Source organism: Phoenix dactylifera, chromosome 16 (genome assembly GCF_051530095.1).
Source record: "Phoenix dactylifera cultivar Ajwa chromosome 16, Ajwa_hap1_PhDact_Kaust_v1.1, whole genome shotgun sequence".
In the NCBI taxonomy this organism is placed as follows: domain Eukaryota; kingdom Viridiplantae; phylum Streptophyta; class Magnoliopsida; order Arecales; family Arecaceae; genus Phoenix; species Phoenix dactylifera.
Genome location: NC_143205.1, coordinates 11,805,124 through 11,824,009, shown reverse-complemented (window position 1 = coordinate 11,824,009; position 18,886 = coordinate 11,805,124). Strand labels below are relative to the sequence as shown.

Here is an 18,886-nt window from a genome sequence, read left to right as displayed (position 1 = left end):
GTTAGGGTTGGGTCAGGTCACTGCTCAACCTAACCTATTTGTAGTCTTAACATCAAATACCTTGGCATCTAATTTTTGTTCTCGGATTGCATTGACACTACTTTAGTATTTTATTCATAATTTCCTCATCCGAGCTCTGATTAAAGTATTCAAGTGGTGTTTGAAAGCTTTCTTGATGCCCGACTTGATGAAAGTAGTTTGAGCATAAAATTCATAATGTCAATCAAGCCAAAATGGCATATTCAATAATCAAAAGAGGAAGAGTTACAGGTGATTCCATCAATCATTTTTAGTTTGGTATCTCGATTTGTTTCAACTCCTCTACATTTCATATTCAATAGTTTCATTTGTTTTAACTTATAATTTCATATTTTTAACTTTAATCTTAATTTTATTTTAATTTTATATCTTTAATGATTTTATGTTTTATTATCCTAACTTATTTTTTTATTTATATTTGATGTATTTTTTTCTTCTCTTTATGATCTTGTTTTTATCATACCTTGCTGTTTAGGTATTATTATCTTACTTTTTAGTTTTTGTTCCTTATTTTAAATATATCATGTTTCAGTGTTTCAAAAGTGTTCTCATATTTTATATTTTATTTGCTGCCTGTTTTAGTTTATCTATTTTGCCTTCTTTTGTATTCTTTTTCATTTCAATTTATTACCTTCCTAATGTATTTCCTTTTGATTGTAGTCTACTTTATGTAATTTTATTTTTTATTTCATTATATATTAAATTTTTATTTTTATATTTTGGTTTATTAGCTTGAATTATTTTGGTCTATTTTTTAATAGAAAATTATATGTTGTTTTGCAGTATTGTGTCATCCTAATTTGTAATTTGTTTTGTTCTAGTTTTGCCTTTTGATATTTTTTTGCCTTGTTATATTTGGATATTTACTTTCATATTTTTCTATTACTTACTTTATTATATTGCATTTCTTTCTTTTACATGATATTGATTTCTTAATTTATTTTTTATCAATTTTTATTGATGTCATTTCCAAAAATATATGCATTTATATATTTATTGTGTCTTACTTAAATGCACCAATTTGCTATTTTTTATTGGATAAAAACTTCTATTGAAAATTAAAAGGCAGGTTAGCTCCTTTTTTTTGTCTTTTATTGATAGTCAACTTTAAAGACCACGCAATAGCATGTATCTGGTAGGATAGTGATTACGGGTATCGATCCACAGGGATTGGGGTATAGTTGTTTTTCTTAAAAAATAAAAATATTTAAAAGGAAGAGTTTGTGAAAAAAAATTAAACTAAGGAATTTAATAATAAAAAAATGTAATTAAAATGTTATCAGTTTGAGAAAACCTAGGGCAAGGAATTCACCACTAATATCGGAACAAGGATTATTTATATTTTAATCTATTCTTGGATTAATATGCAAATTGGCTACAAGCCTAATAAGCATTTAAATAGAAATTCACAAAAGTAATTTAGGAATAATCCATCTTCAGTTGGCATGAAATGTCTATCCTAAACTAATGTGGCAGGACACTGCATCTTTCCTAAGCATGGACTATCTTATATTTACTTAGTGATCATGAAGAACAGTTGTACGAACATCATACTTAAATCACAGAAATTAAATATGATTCAAAAGAAGATATCCATTAAAAACAATAAATTCATACAACCCCAAGAATATAAAATAAAATATAAAACCCGTGTCCCTTTGTTAGGGCTGCATCCAGCCCTGGAGAAGAGCTCAGGCTTCCATGAAGAGTTGAACAGCTGCACTGCAGGAGGACTTCATGATGATTGGCTCCTTCCTCCCGTCGGCTCCCTCTCAACAAATCGTCATCTCTTCCTTTGGAAAATCATTCCCAAAGTACCCAAACCATTCTCCCTCTTTAAGTAAAATATTCTAAGGAGTCTCCGAAGAGAAGTGTCTCCCCCTGTTTCACGTCTGAGCCTTTTATAGGCTGCAACCTCCCTCTTCTTTTCCCTATTTCACGTCAAGATAAGGATGGATCGAAGCCTTTGGCTAAATGCATGGATTTGCTGGGCTGCTGTGGTTCGGATCTTGATACGGAGATGCTTGGCTGCGAACGTTGAAGGCTGGACGTTTGAGGCGTTGACGAGCCGTGGATGTTATGCATTTGGTTGGGATCACATGTGGAAGTTTGGGATGTTGGGAAGGAAATGGAACGAAGGAAAGAGATCACGGGATGCTTGATTCATGGAGAGGATGAATCTGTTCCGATGGGAAGAACGCGGAGAAGATCTCAGCTGGATGGCTGAACCTCTGTTCCGAAATAAGAGATAAAGATGCAAGCTGGAAAAGGGGAGTTGGAACGAATGGGAGTAATCCAGGAGCAGGGGATAAGGATGTAATCTATAATAGAGTTAATCCGAATGGGATGTGAGCAAGAAACTCGGATTGAGCGTGGGACACTGGGAGGAAGTGGATACGGGATACGGATGATGTTGTTTTGTGAGCTGCTCTGTTTTGTTTCTGTGAAGTCTGGGTTGCTGGGAACAAACGCGTGAGCTGGGAGATTATCCAGAAGAAAGGGAACTCATCGTGAAGCTCGGGATGTTCACGGAGATGCTGCTTGATCCGATCCGCGGCAGCTGGGATGAACTTGGATGTTGGGAGATTTGGGAATCCGGCTGGATGTTGAGAGCATCTTGGAATGGGTTTTGTTAGTAGACGTGGAAGGAGATTTGAACTTATCCCGTGGATGCTGAGAACGGATGGATGCTTGGGGGCGGCTGGCTGGACGCGAGCTAATCCGGATGAGATGCAGCTGCGCTGTTCCGTGGATAATGGAAGGTTGGATTCGGCTGACGATAGATCACGAACATGAGGGAGTTGTGGATAAACTCTATTCTCAGGGGATCCGGAGGTTGATTTGAATCTGCGAGGGGGAGAGCTTGTAGAGTACGGTTGCTGGTTCTTATCTGAAAGAGAAGGGACTCTCGGATCAGGGGAGAGGATGCTGGGAGAAATCCGTGGACGGAGGATTGGTTTTGTTCGTTGGATACGGGAGGATGAACTCGATTCGGTTGGGAACAGGGGAGATGATCCATGGGATATTGGGAAAGATGTGGAGGAGGGAACGCAGACGGGATGAAGGTTGGGATTGTTGTGGATGCAATGGATACTGATAGCGAGCTCTTCCGTGATGCTCGGGAAGAAAGATTTGCTCGGAAAAACAGGGGGTTCTTTGGTCGGGTGATCCCATGCAAATGTAGAGACGGAGATAATTCGTGGATTTGGTTGTTTGGAATCCTCACTGGGTTCGGATAATGAAGGGGTCCGTGGGTCTTGGCTGGGCGTGGAAGAAGTTTGGGATCCGGTCGTGGTATGGGTTCAAGTAGTGCACCGTGGAGATGATGAAACTAATCTTAGAGAGGTTGAACTTAATTGGATGTGGGAGAAACTAAACCACAGTGGATGACTTGGGAATTATCGGACTGGACCTGCACACATTAAGCTTAATAAGTAAATAATTAAATCAAACTCGAATTAATTTATAAAAATGCAATGATGAGGGTAACACGGCTTTTAGTTGAATTTACAAAATATGTGAATTAAAATAATGATAAGTGTTATGAATAAGATATTAATTTATGCATTATTTAGCACTTATCACTTATAAATATTTGACATCAACCCTCCCCATCATAATAATCTTTCGAGGCATTATTATTATTATTTAAAAAAGTTATCAATCAAAATCAGTCAAATTGATTCAAGTTGCTAACAATTGCGAGTATTGTTTTTCCTCATGGACATAAGTTTGCACATGCTAGCATACTAATAAACTCAGAAGAGTATTGTTCTTGTGAACCTGTATGCTTGAGAAAGGCTAGTCCATATCTAAACTAGACTAGTATGAACTCATAAAGAATCGTAATCTAGCAACTACTACTGCGGATCTGACATTGGAAAGCAAATCATGCTCTAGATTTGGATCCAATATATAGTTCAGGTTAAATCATGTGCGCCACAAGATCTAACCCTGATCTGATTTACATATATGCTTGTTGTAAGCTGCGAAAGAGACACGTACCGGAGGTAAGTAAAACCAAAATTACCTAATTAATTAGAGATGTTATAAACTAAAGACGAGATCTTTGCTTCACTTATTCAATAACCATATGCCTAAAGCTTCACTTATTTAATCCTATAGACATAAAACTAGAAATAAATCAAACTAACAATAATTTAATTTGGAGGACAGAAGATGATGAGATACTAGCACCGACGCAAGTGAAGAGGTCGGTCGCATCATTATAGGCGTAACTATAAGCCTGAGGGCATGCATCCTTAAATAGTTGCGAGTAAGTCAAGGGCTTGCGCGCATTCGGACCCTAAAAATCTCCCCAGCAGCAGTATTCATCCGTATCAAAAGCATTGCAGGCACTCCTACAACCTACAACCGCACCGTGGTCTAGCGAGGTTCTGTCCAACTCCTTGGGGCACCATGCATTGATGTGCGCCACACAAGAAGGGGAGGTGCATCCCAGCACGCCTTGCGGCTTGATCAAGAGCGGAAAGTTGAAGCCATCGATATAGCTCATGTTGTAGAAGTCCTTGTTATCGTCTCCCTATATGGTGAACTTGGCTATCATGGTCAGCAATGTCTTGCTCGCGTGGCCACATGTTACCTATCCGTCTGTTGACGTAGTCGCCGGAGGCGCATGTGAACTTGCCCAAGGAGCTATCAGTGGAGCAATCGTAGCAACCCCACATCCGGCCCCACCACTTGGGAGGCGCATCCAGGGACTAGGCCTTGAGATTTGTGGAGGATTATATATAAGGTTGTAAATAGGTCGGATTGACCCGTGACCCGACCCAACCTATTTAGACCTAATCCGACCCATTTTTAAGAATCCGTAGGGTCGGCATAGGTCGGGGTCTCAAATTGGACCCGTTCTATGTTTTAGTTCGGGTTTGGATTTTTGAATCTTGACCCAACCCAAAACGACCTGACTCATTATTTTTGATCAATTTTGGATCATTTACCCAACGACCCAAACCCGAATTATCCATTTTGGGCCCGCAGGCCCACAGCACGAGGCCACAGTTGCAAGGAATTATCCAATCGCTCAATTACTCTTGTGAGTTCTGAGTCATCTCAATCGCTACAACTACGAGTCTTCGACTTCATTGCTCCGACTCCTTGAGGCTTAATCGCTCCACGCTTCAGCCTTCACTACTTCATGCTTTCAAGCATTTAGCTTTCCCTATTTTCCAACCGCTCTCTCTCTAGATCTCCTTGAGGCTGAGGACCATTTGGAGTGCAAAACCCTTCTTGCTTCAGGCTTTCAGCTATTCGGCTTTCTCTGTTTTCCAATCGCTCTCTCTCTCGATCTCCCCTAAGGTTGAGGACCATTTAGAGCCTCAGCAAAAGTGCAAAACCCTCCCTTCCCGAATCAGATCGATCCCCCCCTTCATGCTTGTGCAAAACCCTAGAGCCTACAACATTTCAGTGAGTTTCTTCGGCGTCCGGCGACTTCGGCATGCTTCATCCCGACTCCCAAGTCCTCTGAAACCCTATATCTACAACTTGCCCTACCTTGTTCTCCTCCATCCTCCCTTTCTTCTTCCTTTATGTATTCCTCCCTTCTTTGGTTCTTCGAAACCCTAGGTCTTCTTCCTCGAGATATTACTCCGGGTCGGGTCCTTGTATCACCCTAGGTTTCAGCCTTTTTTGGATCAAACTTTGTTTGATAGGATCGATATATTTTTGACTTAAATCGTTCTGTGGGCGATCTATAGCGGCTTACTAAAGAAGCCAAAATTTTTACTTTATTTTTGTTGTTGTTATTATTTATTATTCTTTAATTTTTCTATAATTTTGATCTAATTGTTTGTTGTTTGAGCTTTTGTGGGATCGGTATTTTGTTTTGCATGCATTGTGTTGATCTAACTATTAGCTTTTTATGTTTATTTTTATTAGTTATATATATATTGGAAAAGCTAGTTCTGTTCGAACTAAGCGAGAAATCCGACTCGAATTGTGCAAGGACTAACGTCATGAATAGAGGCTATGTACCTTAGTTTCGGATGGAACAATAAAAAAAAGGACAAAATCTTACTTTTGCCAATCTTTTTTTATTTTTCCATAATATTTTTGAGAGACTTGAGTTAGAGCGAGTTTAAAGAATTTTTTTTCCCTCGATCAGATCATTCCGGGTCTCAAACTACTACAACCAAAAATATATTGAATATTTAACTAAGCTTGTAGTTAAATTACAATTTAACTTCGCTATTATACTACCTCAATCAATTATCAAAGAGTAAATACAATTATCAACAAATTATATATAATTAGAGATATGGATTAGGATATTATAGACCCAGAGACCAATTTAAGTGAAGACCCAGCCTTTTTCAAGATGTTCTTAGATTTGTAACCGGCTTCCACTAAATAAGCAGTAATCTTAACTTGGTCATGTCCCTAGCCATGTTGTATGGAGTTAAAAGTAGGCTATACTTTTAGATATATTGATTTAACATCCAATTGCTTATCTATCTCATAGAGTTTGGAAAATTCATTCTCTTTGCCCAAACACATGATGAAAATTCTAATTTGTAAAACTTTCTCAGTGAAATTTTATCTCATGTCCAATTTCATGTACATACGTCTACACCCACACATACATACCTATATATATATATATATATATATATATATATATATATATATATATATATATATATATATATATATATATATATATATATATATATATATATATATATGCATGCGTATATATACACCTTAAATATTCAAATAGATCTTACAAATGAGTTGTTATTTTCTCTTATCATAAATTACATAGCATATGTCTCATGGATTGTGAATTGGAGGGTCCAATTTACAATCTCGAGTATCCATATGTTACTAGCATATAATCTGCATGATGCATGGGATACAATATTTTTCTCCTTAAAAATGCAATATAATAACATAATAAATTATAATAAATAGAAGTTATAATTATTTTTGTTATATTTAAGTAATGAGCTTTAGCGAATGCTATACAAAAATTATAGTTATTAATACTGGCATCATTAATATCAACATCAAACATTCTGGGTGAAGTTAAACCTTCACGAAACCTTTCTTCTAACTAATATTAGCCCTGGTGATGCATGGAGTATGCCATTTTTTTTAAATTATTTTTATAATATAATATAATAATAAAATAAATTATGGTAAACAAAAAGATTTAATAAATTAATAATTTGATTTTTTTATATTAAGTAATGAATTTTGATAACGTGTCAGGAGCACCGTCACACAGCGTCTGCTCTCTCTCTACCTTTTTTACCCCTGTCTTTTATTTTATTGATAACTCTCTTCCCCGTCTCTGGTGAAACTCTTTCGAATCCTCTTTTTCCCCCACTCTCTGTCTCTCTCTTTCTCTCTCTCTCGGTCTCCTCATGATTCCGTCCAGCCTATTCGACCGGTTTCCCTCCCCATCACTCTGAGGGGGGAACCCTAACTATTCCCCGAATCCGCGAATTGATTTCTTCGCAGGCTTTAGGTGAGAGAATGATCTCAAGACCCTGGAAGTCGAGGTCCCCCGGCATTCCCCGATGCCTCGAAGTTTGTCTCTTTTTTTTTGGGATAAATTTCGAACCTTTGTGTTTTTTTGTCTTTCTTCGATTTGATGGTGCCAAAATCTGGGGCTTTGTTCGGTTTTGTTGGGTTGATGGATCTTTCCGTTCTTTTGTTGTTTTTTCTCGTTTGAGATTGTTTTTTTGTTTTTGGTGCTATAGGTGGGAGGAAGAAAAGGCGGATTTATGTCCTTCAATCAATCCAGGGCAGAGAAGAGCGAGGGCCAGCAGCTGAGGAAGAGCGGTCGTTCCGGCAGCTCCGGCCAGCAAAGGGGATATTCCGGCGGCAGCGGCGGAAAGGGCGGCGGCTCTGCCCCTCCTCCCCAACTCTCCTCTTCCTCCTCTTTTCCCTCCTCTTCGTCGGACCACCCGCCCCTCTGGACAAATCGGACGTAAAGATTTTATCTTGCTTGATGAAATCACTCTTCTCCGTTGATTTGGGCAAATGGGCGTTCAAAATTTAGGTTTTGATTAGTTTCTTGTTGTCGGCTTCTAGATTCAAGAAGTCTGGAAATGGACAAGGAGGGTCATCTAGGGCGAATTCATCGAGTTCGAGTTCTGGGACGAGTTTTGTTGGTGCCCCCGCTGCTCCCGTTGCTCTGCGGGCCGTGCAGAATGGTCCCCATGTCCAACCACCTTTGCATGGTTGTTCAAATTCCTTTTTTTATGTTTATTTTTTTATCAAAATTTATCGGTTCTGATTGATTGCTTGGATTGAGCGCTACTCATGAACCGTGGATCAGAAAGCAAAAAAAAAAAAAAAGAAGAAAAGAAATGCTGCTATACTCTTAAATTTACTCATCTTCATGTTGTTCAGGATCATCTGATGCAGCAGCATCAAGTTCTGCAAACCCTGTGGATGCACCCATTCCAAGAAACCTGCGAGCCCATCCAAGGGCTCCAATTTCTCAGTCTGCTGCAGGAACTTCAGATGCCGAAGCCCCTGTGACTCCGGCCAAAGGTAATTTCTTGTGTATTTGTTCACTTCGTTGTTTGAATGCTTATGCTAGTGGCTTGTTTATGTCGGATGTGTTTCTTTCTCTGTGCTAACTGTTATAAGCTGGTGCTTGTTTTTCTGCAACTGATGATTTTTTTCGGAGGTCATCTTCATGCATAGTAACTATTCTTTTAATTTATTATTTGGATAGTCTTATTGATTTACTGCTTCCTTCTCTTGAGGTGACGGATCCGAGACATTTACCCTTCAATTTGGGTCTATAAGCCCTGGTATCATGGATGGAATGCAGGTATTTATTCTAGCATTTTGCTTCAAATAAAATTTTATGTTTTATGTGTTATTTGTGCTGTCCTTTGCAATTCTGATTTGGCAAAATTTGTTATGATTATTATAGATTCCTGCTCGGACTACCTCAGCTCCACCTAATCTGGATGAGCAGAAGAAGGACAAGGTTTGTAGATTTATAGTGGACTTGTAAACTTTACTTTTCAGCAAAAAAAGGGCTGTAAATTGATATCTAGACTAATTTTGCTTTGATGATGGATGAACCAACGTTATATTCCAGTAGCTGTTCATCTTCTATATGGCCTTTATCCCTTTGCTCCGTTAGCTGGAGCATTCACTTTATATTTTTTAGTACATGTCAAGCAGATTTATAAATTCTCTGCTTGTGATAGGTAATATTATCCAAACGTTGAGTCCCTATCATGAGGAAATCTTGATCATTGTCAGATGTATACCTAATGGAAGTCTTTGTGATCCTAGTTGACGTCATTGAGTTTTCTCAGTTTGTTCTGTCATGATTTTAAGATTTTGAATTCCATCATGCAGGCTCACCATGGTTCATTCAGGGGTGTGCCCAAAGTTCCCATACCCTCTGGACCACAGCAGCCACTACAGCCTAAGAAGGATGCAGGTGGTGTTAACCAATCTAATATTGGAGAGTCTCTACCTCCTGCCCAGGTAAAGCGGGATATGCACTCACAAATTTCAGCTGCGCCTGCTGTACTGCTACCCAAATCTTCTATTCTTCCCATAGCTGGAATATCTATGCCGATGGCCTTTCAAAAGCCCCAAGTCCCCTTGCAATTTGGTGGCCCCAGTCCTCAGCTGCAGTCACAGGGTGTTGTAGCCACTTCACTGCAAATGCCAATGACATTACCTGTTGGAAATGTTCCCCAAGTACCACAGCAGATGTTTCTCCATGGCCTTCAGTCTCATCCTCTGCAGCCTCAGCTGATGATGCACCAGGGACAAGGCTTGAACTTTGCACCTCAAATGGGTCGCCAACTTCCTCCTCAGTTAGGAAACCTTGGAATCAGTATTGCCACCCAACAGTTTGCACAACAGCAATCTGGAAAATTTGGTGCTCCTCGCAAGACCACTGTAAAGATAACTCACCCAGAGACCCATGAGGAGCTGAGACTTCATAAAAGGACAGATTCATATACTGATGGTGGTTTTACACAGCAAAGGTCCCTTCCCAATGCAACCTCTCAATCCCAACCTGTTCCATCATTGTTCCCGCCCCATTATTCTCCTCCATTTCAACCCAATGCTTATAACTCATCACAGATGTTCTTCTCTACCTCAACTTCTCTTCCTTTGACGAACAGCCAGATGGCTTCTGGTTCACAGGCAGCAAGATATAGCTATCCAGTTGGCCAGGTTGGCCAAGCCACTACATTCACGCATCCATCTGTCATTAAGCCCATGCCTGGTAGCAAAGCTGGCTCTCCTTTGCATGGTCTCACTGAACCAATGATAGTGGAAGCTGTGCCAGTTTCTGCTCCATCAGCTACAGTTCATGGGAATAAAGCTGGAACTGCTTCAGAGATAGTTAGCTTGCGTACAAGCAATGCTGAAGCACCTGTGGTGTTAAAGCCTTCTGGAGAAGCCACGTCTTCTCATCCACAAAGTAACAGTAAGGTCAGTCTACGATGTTCTGTTCAGCAGTCTAAATCAGCTTCTCCGCCGTCGGAGACCACACAGGCTGCAGTTTCATCAGTTCCTGTTGTTCCTCATGGGGATTATGAACCTGTTGAGACAGGAACTGGTGGCAGAATAAAAGAACCTGTTGAAAGAATGACTTTATTGAAGGATAACCAAAAAAAGCAAAATAAGAAGGACCTCAGATATTCACAGAACCCACAACAGGTCTGAGTTTCTAGATTTTTCTTATTTTTTTCTTTTCTCATCTTCTCATGTAGAGGATATATTTTGCTGCTGTTATATATAAGCGAATTTCTATTTGTAACTTTTGGACTTGATTACATGGTGCAGACAGATGCTTCTGAATCTGCAGACAGAGATGGAACAACGGGGCAATTATCCAGAAACTCTGAGAAAGCTCAGGAATTTTCTGGGGTAGATATGTTAACCACTCCAACAAGCTTGTCTTCACTTAGTTTAGAACAAAGTACTTCAACTGAAATTAGAGCTTTTAAAGATGTTGAAAGTAAATTAGTCCCTACTGATTCAGATTCATCTGGTATTGATTTGGTGAAGGAAGTACCTGGAGATGTTTGTTTGAGAGGTGACAGTGGAATTCTAGTTAAAGAGAAAGGTTATTCTGAGACATCAACTTCTACAGGTCTTGAGATGGATGAGACATTTCTTAGTCGGGACAATTCTATCTTGTTAGATGTTGAACCAGAACAAGAAACACTTGCTGAAAAGGAACTCAGAAAAACAAGAGTATCTAGTGATTTCTCTCAAGATACTGGTAATGCGAAAATGCATCCAATATCTGTTTTGACAGAATGTGTTGAAGGTGGAAAACAAGTTGAGTTGGCTGAGCAAGATGGGACTGGAAAATGTAATTCAGAAAGTTCGACTGTCTGTGAGTCTTATGATGCTGAAAGGCAACAGTCTGGTTCCTACAATGAAGCAGGGGAGCAAAGCTTGATGGTTGAGAAGACAAATGAGGAATTATACATCTCTTCTAGTATGTCTTTGGACTTCAAGAAAGCTGATGCAGTTTCTTCTAGTCATCTTTCATCTGCAAACATTGAAGAAAACAAACCTTCTTCTCTAGATGCCATCACAAGCAAAGAAATATACAGCCAAGATATTGCCTTGAGCAATCCTGATGTCTCACAACTGGAGACAGCTGCTGTTTCAGCCCCTGTTACTAATAAGGTGACAGAGAAACTGGAAGGAAAAGTTACAGAGCTGTCTAGTGAGGAACTGGTTTCTGTTTTGTCATCCAGGCCAGAGGACAAGACTGCTTTGGATTCTCCCAGGGCTCAGCCTTCTGGAAAAAGGAAGAAGAGGAAGGAAATTCTCTCAAAAGCTGATGCTGCAGGAACTTCAGATCTTTACAATGCATACAAGGGTCCTGAGGAAAAACATGAAATTACCACTACCCCAGAAAGTGTAGATGGTCCTGGAGTAGTAGATGCTGAAAAACCTGTGGTTGCAGATACAGATAAGAATGTTGTTGCTAGCGAGGGAGATGGGCAGAGCAAAGTTGAAGTGGATGATTGGGAAGATGCAGCTGATATCTCCACTCCAAAATTGAAAATACCAGAGAACGGACAGCAAGTCTGTCAAGTAGAGAAATGCAAGGTTGATGACGGAAATGAGAGTATGAGCAGAAAATATTCCAGGGATTTTCTATTAACATTTTCAGAGCAATATACTGATCTTCCTGTGGGATTTGAGATTAGATCTGATATATCTGATGCTTTGATGAGTGTTTCTGTTGGGGCTTCCCTTGTTGTTGACCATGAACCCTATCCTAGTCCTGGAAGGATTACAAATAGATCTCCAGGAGGTTCCCGTGTGGACCGCCATATGGTTGGAACTCTGGATGATGATAAATGGACGAAAGCATCTAGTTCTTTTGCTTCTGTACGTGATCTTCGGCCAGAGATGGGACATGGAGCAGCTATTATGAACTTTCGGCCAGGACAAGGAGTAAGTCATGGAGTTTTAAGGCATCCACGTGGGCAGTCATCCAGTCAGTTTGCTGGTGGCATTCTTTCTGGGCTAGTGCAAACGCTGGCATCTCAGGGAGGGATACCACGTAATGGTGTTGACGCAGACAGGTGGCAGCGTTCTCCTGGCACTCAAAGAGGGTTAATACCTTCTCCTCAAACACCTGCGCAAGTAATACACAGAGCTGAGAAAAGATATGAAGTGGGTAAAGCGACCGACAAGGAAGAGGCAAAACAAAGGCAATTGAAAGCCGTACTGAACAAACTGACACCTCAGAATTTTGAGAAGCTTTTTCAACAAGTCAAGGAGGTTAATATTGACAATACTGTTACTCTTACAGGTGTAATCTCACAGATTTTTGACAAAGCTTTGATGGAGCCAACTTTCTGTGAGATGTATGCTGATTTCTGTTACCATCTTGCTAATGAATTACCTGATTTCACTGAGGACAGTGAAAAGATTACCTTTAAAAGGTTGCTTCTAAATAAGTGCCAGGAGGAATTTGAAAGAGGGGAGAGAGAGGAAGCTGAAGCTAACAAATCCGAAGAGGAAGGTGAGGCTAAACAATCTGAGGAGGAAAGAGAGAAGAAAAAGATCAAGGCACGGAGGCGTATGCTTGGAAATATTCGGCTAATTGGTGAATTGTACAAGAAAAGAATGTTAACGGAGAGAATTATGCATGAATGCATCAAGAAGTTGCTCGGGCAGTACCAGAATCCTGACGAGGAAGATATTGAAGCTTTGTGCAAGTTAATGAGTACAATAGGTGAGATGATAGACCATCCCAAGGCCAAGGAACATATGGATGCATATTTTGACATGATGGCAAAACTATCAACAAATCAGAAGCTATCATCTAGAGTTAGGTTCATGTTGAAGGATGCAATTGATCTGAGAAAGAATAAATGGCAACAAAGAAGGAAAGTTGAAGGCCCAAAGAAAATTGAAGAGGTGCACAGAGATGCAGTGCAAGAGCGGCAAGCTCAAGCAAGTAGATCAGCTCGTGGTTCTGGCATTAGTGCAGCCTCAAGAAGAGGACAACCTGTTGACTATGGTCTGCGAGCATCCAGTATGTTACCTCCTCCAAGCTCCCAGGTTGGTAATATGCACAATTTATCACCTCAGGTCCGTGGTTATGGATCTCAAGGTGTTCGATTGAAGGATAGACATCCATTCGGAAGTAAAACATTGTCAGTTCCCCTTCCTCAAAGACCTAACAATGATGATTCAATTACCCTTGGCCCACAAGGTGGACTTGCTAGGGGTATGTCTGCAAGAGGACACTCTTTGATATCAAATGTTTTGTCGCCTGATATTTCTCCCAGTGTTGGTGACTATCGTAGGATGCCATCAGGTCCAAATGGTTACAGGCGGGCACCTGACAGCTCAAAAGAAGAAATAATGCCAAAAAATATGCCAGATAGGTTCTCTGGAGCACCACATGATCCAATGAATCCCCAAGATCGTAGTACCTATTTTGGAAGCAGGGGAAAGATTTTAGATTGTTCTTTTGATAGATCTGCAGCAAGTATCATCCCTGCTGGTCATGTGCAGGTATCTTTAAGTGGCAGTGCTGGTGCACCTTCTGAAGTAAAACAGTTGTCTGAAGAGGTTCTGCAGGAAAAATCGATATCAGCAATAAGGGAATTCTATAGGTAACACCTTTTTCTTATATATTTTTCCTTTTTCTGACTACTACTGAAAATCCTATATGCTATCATGCAGCATGCATACAATTGATTGTGTCTACTGGGAAGAATTTAGAAAATGAAGGTTAAACGATAATAGGGCTACATGGTAGTTGTAGGCTTACTGCTTGTTTAGGGTCAACATTGAATTTAGGTGATTATGACCATGTAAAAAGTCTGACTGCATAAACAATTTCACATGGTTATGGGATTATTAATGTACCCATTTGCATCTTACCTATCATTCTTTGTCAGAAGGGGATATTTATATATTTAAAAATTTATCTTTGCTATCATTCATGTATATTTTGGGTGTCTCTATTGCAATGCTTTGAATTGTATCATCCTTGAATATCCTTTCCATGCTTCTCATCAAGTGATGTTTTGCCATCTTGGTTGTTCTATACCACTATTCTGCTAATTCTCTGTTGAGAGTCTTATATTTGGCTTGAGTTATTGATGATCATTTATTCTTAATGCAGTTTTTTACTTGTCGAGGACATAAATCTGTGTGTGTTCTTCAATATTTCTTCACCTTTTTGTTACCTTTTAACTTAGTTCTTGGTTTAGAATTCTTTACCTGACAGCATCATAATAACTCTCTTTCTAAACAATTCTTTTATATTACCATCTACTAATCTTTTTGACATTCCCTTAGTCAATAGTAAAAATGGCTGCTTAAGTGCTTAAGCAGTCACTTGAACAGCTTTTCAATGCCTCGCCACTTAAGAGGCACCTGTTTGAACATTTAAGAAGTTATTCAATTTTTCTAGTTATTCAGCTGTTGCTTCAAGCTTTAACTCAGACTAGAATATGTCATCATGTAGACTAGAAGATCAAATGTTTTAGCAGCCATTTATTTGTTCAATCGTTTAAATCATTATTTATCAGTTGATATTGGTAAATTTTTCTGTCCACATTCATTTTATTATGGACTGTTTTTAGAATATAATATCTATTACACTTGTTAAAAGGTGTAATCCTTTGATTCTGCAAATTCCATTTAATGTTTCTTATTCTCAGGACACTACATAATTAAGAATTTGTTACATGTAAGTTAATGAAAAGCAACCTAAGAATATCATAAGGTTGTCTTTTGCTCTATATGCACTCTAAAAGGATCGGTTTATCATCCCTACCTCCCTATGAAGCATGTAAATGGAATGGCATGGTTGATCAGGAAATAGCATTATATGAACATGCCAATATGACAATTCTGAGAAAACAGGGTATTGATATGAGGACATTGCAATGAATAAGCAAATACAGAAATACATAATTACATATTAGCAAGATATATTTTGTTAAATATTTTGGAAAACTCTAAGCCATAAATTATGATTTTTAGTGATGATGTCAGCATCCCTAATTTATTTATCAAGGAAAAGCCAAAACACAAACGAAGAGGTTCAAAATAATGTAACATGACAAGGGTTTCAAATCTGGTTTCAGTACCCTTATTGATACCCAATTGTGCATTGTTGGTCTGGTTCTTGAAAATAACACTTGGTACAAGGGGTGTACTGTGTATCAGTTTCCTACAGGTATGAGTTGGTATGCCAGTATGGTTGGTACTAAAGGCCATTGTAAAATGTATTAGTAACTTAAATAAGGTAAAGGACATCCCCTAGTTATGACAATTGCCATAAAAATATCAGTTCCATCACTTAAGGATAATCCTGTTTAAGGTGTTTCTGGCAGTTCATTATGGACATGGCAATCATTTGTGGGCATCATTGGTCGATAGCTTTCCTTTTGATGTAATGCAACAAGCCTGCAAGTTGTAGCGACATTTGACAGAGAGAGATAGGAAGGGAAGGAGGCCTGATGGTGGTCTGCGAGGAGCCCAGTATACATTTTCTCCCCATTTTGTTCATGTGCACAGAAGCAAAGGTTTCAACTTTCAACCCATTGTGACAGTAAAAGGAAATGGAATGAGATAGAGGGGTGGTGGATTAGAATAAAAAAATCTTTTGGTGATCTATGACATTGTTAGGCTCCATTATTTGGTTGGCACTTGAACCTGCTGATCACAACATAGTCCATTTGATCAAGGTTGAACTGCTCTTCTTTTCATCTGTCTGATTAGGCAGGCATTTTAATAGGGTCCCTCAAGTTTCCTACTAAATTTTATTTTTATTTTTTTATTTTGTGGTGGTTGTTTTTTTTTTTTTTTCCCCGGGGGGGGAGGTGCTGGGGAAGTCTTTTAGAATTTAGCTCCAAATGACTTTGTATGAATACGAAAGACCCAATCAAACCCTAGCTCCTCATGGTTGCGACCCATAAACTTAGCATTCTTTATGCTTGTTCAGTGTTTGTTTGCTGTTTCTTAATTTATTTCTATATTTTTCAGTCTCTGCTGTTTCTTAACTTATTTCTTTCCTTTTCTAGCCTCTTTCATTGATTTTCTTGTTAGGAACCTTCCATTTTGTAATGCTTCTTTTTTTCTTGTCTTTTTTTTGTGGTATATCATAACAATCCTTAATGCTTCACCACTAAATAATATATTGTTCAAAATTCTTGTGGTTTTCCTTTGTTTAGTCAATATCTAAATCAGTTCCTAATTAACCTTGGTAATCGACAGGTCACACCTTGGTGTCATAATAGCCCCCTTGTATCTTACACTTGAATACCTTAGAAATCTTAATGCTTGATTTTTCTTTGCCTTGAGATGTTGGTTTTTGTGGCTCATGCAGTCATTCCATGCATTCACATTCTTTTGCTGGTCCCTAGGATTCTTCATTTCCAATCTGCGGTTGCCGCTCCACCAGTCTTTTTAGTATCGACTTATCGTACTCGTTCCTTGGTATTCTTCATTTGCTGCTTCGGGGAATTCTTGTTATTTAATTGCTCGACGGTTCCTGGTACAATTGTTGATTTCTTTTGTTAGACTTATTTTATGTTCTCTTTAGGCATTTGCTTCCTGGTGTCATTTGGTCCAATCATCTTATTTCAGCCCATGCTCTCTCATTCTCTTATTTCCAATGTAATATAGACATTGAGTTGGCTGTTAGAAAGGGTCAGCTTTGGATGTTTTTCTTCGATCAGTGAGGCATTTCAGTTCATAAATCCAATATAGAATCAAACCTTTCATTTTTCTGGTGGGCAAATTGTAATGACTACAGGCAAACCATCAAGCTTTTGTGTTATTGTGTTGGGTATAAGATTATTTAGGAATGACAGAGATATTGAGATACACTTCATTTTTCTAGTGGGAAAATTGTAACTGCTACTGGCTACCTGGAAGCAAGTTTGTGTTTTTATGTTGGGTATAATATTCTTCTGGAATGACGCAGAAGTATACTTTATCCTTCTATGGTTTCATATGATGCAGAAATTGTGGTCTATGCACACCCAGTGTTGGTGACATGACCTTCCCTGAGCAATTGGGGTTGTGTCCGGGGCTGGGTGGGAGGCTGAGAGCTGTATCATTTTTGTTGAAACATGGTTGGGTAGCTTCTTTTTTGTAAGTTCCAAGGTTGTCTATTTTCTGAAATGTATTTTAACTTCTCATGACCTCATTCTTAGGTTTATGATCCTTAAGTTCCTTGGCTATTGATTGCTTATGCATGTTGAGTAGAAGTGTTGGTTGTATTTTTCTTGCGATCTATTTCCAAATGTTTTATCTTGATTGTGGTTTGATTGCTGAATTTTCCTTTTTAATTTCATCTCACCAGTGCCAGAGATGAAGAGGAGGTATCTCTGTGCATCAAAGAGCTGAATTGTCCAAACTTTCATCCTGCCATGATATCACTGTGGGTCATAGATTCTTTCGAGCGGAAAGACATGGAGAGGGATATCTTGGCTACACTTCTAGTCAACCTTTGCAAGTCTCCAGATAGCTTGCTGAATCAAGTACAACTCATCCAGGGGTAGGAACGCTAGTTGTTAAAACCCAATGAAGATACAAAAGCAATATTTGACTCGAGAAATGAAATCTTACAAGCTTTTCGCTTTTTTGCTAGGTTTGAATCTGCTCTGGCCTCACTGGAGGATGCTGTGAATGATGCTCCCAGAGCAGCAGAGTTTCTCGGCTGCGTTTTTGCGAAAGTTATATTGGAAAATGTGGTTCCACTCAGAGAGGTAGGAAAATTAATTCACCAAGGTGGGGAAGAGCCTGGGCGCTTATTAGAACTGGGACTTGCATCTGAGGTCCTTGGAAGCATCTTGGAGGTGATCAAGAAGGAGAAAGGGGAATCTGTCTTGAATGAGATATGTGCGATCTCCAATCTTCGGCTGGAGGATTTCAGACCACCGCATTCAATCAAGGCAAAGAAATTGGATGCATTTCTTTAGATTCTTTGTTTTTGGTTAGCTTATCATGTATAGGTTCTCTTAGGGCTCTTCCTCAAAAAATTCTTTTCCTGTAAGTTTTTTTTTTTTGAAAAAAAAATTTTCCAATGCCTTCATAGAATTCTCATCTTCAATATTGGAAAGAAAGCATCAATTGAGCTGCTAATTGACGGGCATTGGCTACACCTGCCATTCAACCTTGCCCTTTTGTCTAAACAGGAAGGCCCTTCAGATTAGAGACTTCTGAGTACCAACCATTGACTGTCTTGGCCTGATTGGAGCATGCCCAAGCGGATGGTTATCAGTCACAAATTTAGTGTTAGGGAACCAATTGGTTGGATATAATGAGTTGGAGTTCGAAAAGAAATAAAAATAAAAATCATAAAAAATTTGAAAAGAGT

At 39.0% G+C, this 18,886-nt stretch overlaps 1 protein-coding gene across 4 annotated transcripts; it reads left to right on the top strand.

Moving 5' to 3' along the window:
- The first annotated feature begins 7,355 nt into the window (after positions 1-7,355).
- On the top strand, positions 7,356-18,606 carry LOC103707363 (eukaryotic translation initiation factor 4G-like). 4 transcript variants are annotated; one of them, XM_088712116.2, is made up of 11 exons: positions 7,483-7,593; positions 7,767-7,996; positions 8,101-8,249; positions 8,422-8,565; positions 8,784-8,851; positions 8,957-9,013; positions 9,394-10,719; positions 10,846-10,929; positions 11,071-14,159; positions 17,870-18,064; positions 18,158-18,606. In XM_088712116.2, exons 1-11 carry the CDS (start codon positions 7,540-7,542, stop codon positions 18,486-18,488), a joined length of 5,727 nt encoding a protein of 1,908 aa, XP_088568242.2. In that variant the 5' UTR covers positions 7,483-7,539; the 3' UTR covers positions 18,489-18,606. The 4 variants fall into 4 exon arrangements, with proteins under 4 accessions (XP_008790038.6, XP_088568242.2, XP_088568243.2 ...); XM_008791816.6 differs by having other exon boundaries at positions 7,356-7,531; positions 10,846-14,159; XM_088712117.2 differs by having other exon boundaries at positions 10,846-14,159.
- The last annotated feature ends 280 nt before the right edge of the window (positions 18,607-18,886 follow it).